Genomic DNA, 4,141 nt, shown 5'->3' on the forward strand with positions numbered 1-4,141 from the left:
TGCACTGTATTTATTGTTATGCACCAAAACAGGAGACACATTACTTGTATATGCCATGACACAAATTCAGATTTTCCAGAATTCTTGGTTACAGTGGGCATTCAGCCCAATCTCACATTTGTCCCTTGGCCCCGGTGGCAAGTTCTACAGTCTTGAAACTAAGGATTGCTTTAACAATGAAAAACAGCCTCAGACTGACATGGCTAGTGTAGGGGTGTTACTTAATCAGCTATAATATTGAAGAGTTTTCATGAAGTAACCTAATAGTTTCTGTTCTACCATCATGTCTGTATATGTATATTTAATATGCATTGTTGTTCTTAGAATAAATTAGTTTTTTTGTTGAGGGTGTTAAACCTATCAATGTTGTAGTAATGTTGCTGTTGCCTTGGTGTCTTTATTTATTTTGTTTTGACCATGGCCTACATTTTCATGAAAAGGCTGGCCCCTGCTGTACAGAATGCTGTATGGCATGCTGGAGAGGACATTGTGGGTGGGATCAACTTTGTTTTTCTCTGACCTTTTCTCTTTTTTGCGGTTGTCCAATCAGGCTTCGTGTTTAACCCCAAGTACGGCCTAGAAACTCCCTGCAGCCAATCGCGTTTCAGCACTGCGAGAAAATGGGCGTGACTAGCACCAGAAATTCTTAGGTGTTGTCATCGTGTTCCTTTAGTTTGGTGTGTTTTACACTGGGCGTGCGGCCGCAGTTTAAGACGTTATAATGCGACTTTAGCATAGATTGTTAGAGTTGTTTAACGTATTTATCCTATAGTGTACTGAAGAAAGACCGTTAGGTATATTCAGGAAACCAACAATCCTAACTACATTTCACACGAAAGCTAACTTTAGCTTATAAGCTACTAGCTAACGCCTAACGTTAGCTATGGAGGAGAAGAAGGAGGAGAGAGAAGCGGAGATCCAAGAGCACGGCCCCGAACACTGGTTCTCCAAATGGGAAAGGCAGTGCTTAGCAGAGGCCGAACGGGATGATCCAAACGAAGAGGAGACGGAACAAAGCCAACAGAAACTGTGGCACCTCTTTCAGAACTCGGCCACTGCAGTAGCTCAGCTCTACAAAGGTCCGTACCAAAGATACAGAAGTTCAAGTCAAGCAAGCTAACGTTAACTGTCAGAGCTTATGAAAGCTAATCCTGCTAGCGGAGAGAGACACAAAGGGCACTGGCGAGGCTAACAGTGTTAGCTACTCACAGCTGTTTCAACACAGCATAACTAGCGGTGTTTGTTGCCTTGGTTGTTAAGGGACACCAAGGTGTGTTTTGTCTTAAATTCTGTATACAATAGATGGTTCTGCGTAACCCTGTTTCGTTGCTTGCCGATGGAAGCTAACGTTAGCCCACTGCTAACTCGAGCAGCCGGTCACCGTGTCAGAGTGTGAGACAACGGGGCTGAATCTGGCTCACAGTGGCCTGAGCTGTCATGTCTTTAAGAACTAGACGTATTAATAAATTAATCTCAAACTACCGGCTTAATAACCGGTATGCGTTATCACTGCACATACATGCATCGTGTTTGGACCTATTATGGCACTAAAATGTTTTTTTGTCCACCCGTTAATAGTTACCTATCTCGTCAAAATGGCGATACACAGGGAGGAGTTTGCGGACTGAAAACAACTCGTTTGTTGACGATCTAAAACGCAGCGATAGTTAATTGTCGCAGTGGTGTGGTGGGTTTTGATAAGTAACGACACGAAGACATTTTATTCCAACACTGTCCTATGGACTTTTGCAGATGACTGCATTGTTGTTACAATCCAGAACAAAATGGCGATAGGGTTAAAGTAAACGTTTTCTTGTTCAATTCTCGTTCAGCCCTGCTGAGTGTTACACAAACATAACACTGAAATTTTGTTATTTGGAAATAACTTAGTTTCCTGTCAACTTCTGCTATCAGTTAGTACTGAAACGGAAATAAACGTGGGCATCCTTTTAAATCGTCTATATTTAAAATGGTGACATCATGGTTGGTTAGATTTGACCATTAAGTTATATTTTCTGGGTGTAAAATGACTGTTCAATGGCTATGTTCCCCAATTGCCAAACAGGCACTTGACTACTTGTCAAGTGCAGTCATTGTGCATACTTTGTAAATCCTGCTTGTCAAAATGCTTCTGCTTCCATGCTCCCCTTAATGTAAGCCTATGTTCAGACTGTAACATGGCCGTATTTTCATAAAATGTAACACCAGCTCGTCATTTTTAGAGGAAATCCCATACACAGCTTCTGCAGATTAGATGCAAGGATATGCAGTCAATATTATGAAAGGATCATTAGTGGAGAATTAGTCTGTATGTTTGGGTAAACCCAATCCTTAGCTAAACGTAGCAGTTCTTTGTATAGCTGTGTTTTGTATCAATACTCTTCATACCACCATTGGAATTCATTTTTAGATATAGGTAGGTATAATGAGGCCTTGGATGTGTTAAGGGAGTTATACGATAAAATCTGAGTTTGAAAATGCTCGCCTCTAAAAATACCATCACCTGTTAGTTTACACTTCGGGTCTACACAAGTGCAGTTGTATTTTAACAGCCAATTTATGACCGTTTAGACTTGAACTTCTCTAAAGAAGAAGTTTAAGCTTGAAGTGGAGTGTGGGGTTTATGTAATACTAATGACAACATCATTGGAAAGTTATGACAATCTGACTAACTTTTTGAATTTAATTAACAGATAGAGTATGTCAGCAGCAAGGCCTCTCTCTCTGGGTGCCCTTCCAGAATGCAGCCACAGCTGTCACTAACCTGTACAAAGGCAAGTTACTTTTACTATTACCCATCTTGTTGTTTACTGCCTGTTTTAGTTGCATTTTATGCAACGTCCAGGAAGTACTGTATGTAAAAGAGGCATTATTATGAATCCCACTACTTTTCTTGGCAAGACGCCCTGGGTAACATTCAAGCGCTAGTATTGTGCAGGTGTCAATGTTCACATGTTCAGTTCCTATCTCCTGACTAATGGGCTAGCCTAAGCACTTGAGGTCAATGCCTAACCCCTCAGCTGCTATGCAGGGTGTATCTTACCAAGAGAAGTGATGGGATTCATAAAACACGTAAATGAGATGTGTAGATAGTATTTGGTGGTGATGTCCAGGTTTACTAAAAACACTTGTGTCTTCAGAGAGTATGGAGGCCCGCCAACGGAGCTATGATCTGGGCATCCACTTAGGCCACCAGCGCAGGAATAAGGATGTGATTGCATGGGTTACGAAACGCAGGAGAACTATCAGGCGCGAGGACCTCATCAGCTTCCTGTGTGGCAAAGTTCCCCCTCCACGGACAGCTCGCGCCCCTCCAAGGGTTGCCATGGTGTCTGCAAGCCGACCATCACCCCCAGAGACAGGTAGCTCTGTGGAGACCGACCTGCAGCCTTTCAGAGAGGCCATAGCACTGCATGGTAGGTCAAAATGCCATGTTCAGGAGAAAGCAGTTGCAATATATGAATGAGACGCAAGAGTTTATACAGTTCGCTGTGGTTTAATTTTTTGTTCTTTTCATTCCAGGCCTTAGTGGTGCCATGGCAAGCATTTCTGTGCGTTCGGGTCCTCCTGGTTCACCAACTCACCCTGCCCAATCCCTTAGTCGTCGTAGGAATGGTCTTCATGATGTGGACCTCAACACCTTCATTGCTGAGGAGATGGCGCTGCATTTGGATTCAACAGCCAATCGTAAAAGAGGCCCTGCCCCCTGTAGTGATGTCATCACAGACTCACCTACTCATAAACGTAACAGGATGCTCTGAACTTTTCCTACACCACTTATCCCTCCGTTGTCCTCTCCTTGGTGGCCGACTGGACAGCTGATGAGGACTGATGCCTTGGCCAACCATTGAAATCTTCCTCCTTTTCATCTTAGTTGCAATGCTACAAATAAACTTAACAATTACCAATCCACACATTTATTCATTTTTATTTTTCTTTCAACCCCCTGTTGTCTCTCACATCCTTTCTATAGCTATGTTGTTTTTTCAGAAAATGTCCCCCAGTAGAGCAACACAAAGAAGCAAGCACACATCACACTTGAAATCCTAATCAGATGAACCGGGCTGTTGCCTACTTTTTGCAGTTCTGTTCCCTTTATTCCTTGTGCATACTTTCTCCTCATCTGTGGAGTGCTGGCCAA

General features: G+C 42.8%; 1 protein-coding gene across 1 annotated transcript; it reads left to right on the top strand.

Moving 5' to 3' along the window:
* The first annotated feature begins 648 nt into the window (after nt 1-648).
* On the top strand, nt 649-3,914 carry hapstr1b (HUWE1 associated protein modifying stress responses b). Its single transcript, XM_032525098.1, has 4 exons — nt 649-1,079; nt 2,694-2,774; nt 3,141-3,416; nt 3,523-3,914. The coding sequence occupies exons 1-4, from the start codon at nt 884-886 to the stop codon at nt 3,759-3,761; spliced, it is 792 nt and encodes a 263-aa protein (XP_032380989.1). The 5' UTR covers nt 649-883; the 3' UTR covers nt 3,762-3,914.
* Nucleotides 3,915-4,141: the final 227 nt, after the last annotated feature.

The sequence above is a fragment of the Etheostoma spectabile genome, chromosome 2 (genome assembly GCF_008692095.1).
Source record: "Etheostoma spectabile isolate EspeVRDwgs_2016 chromosome 2, UIUC_Espe_1.0, whole genome shotgun sequence".
Classification (NCBI taxonomy): domain Eukaryota; kingdom Metazoa; phylum Chordata; class Actinopteri; order Perciformes; family Percidae; genus Etheostoma; species Etheostoma spectabile.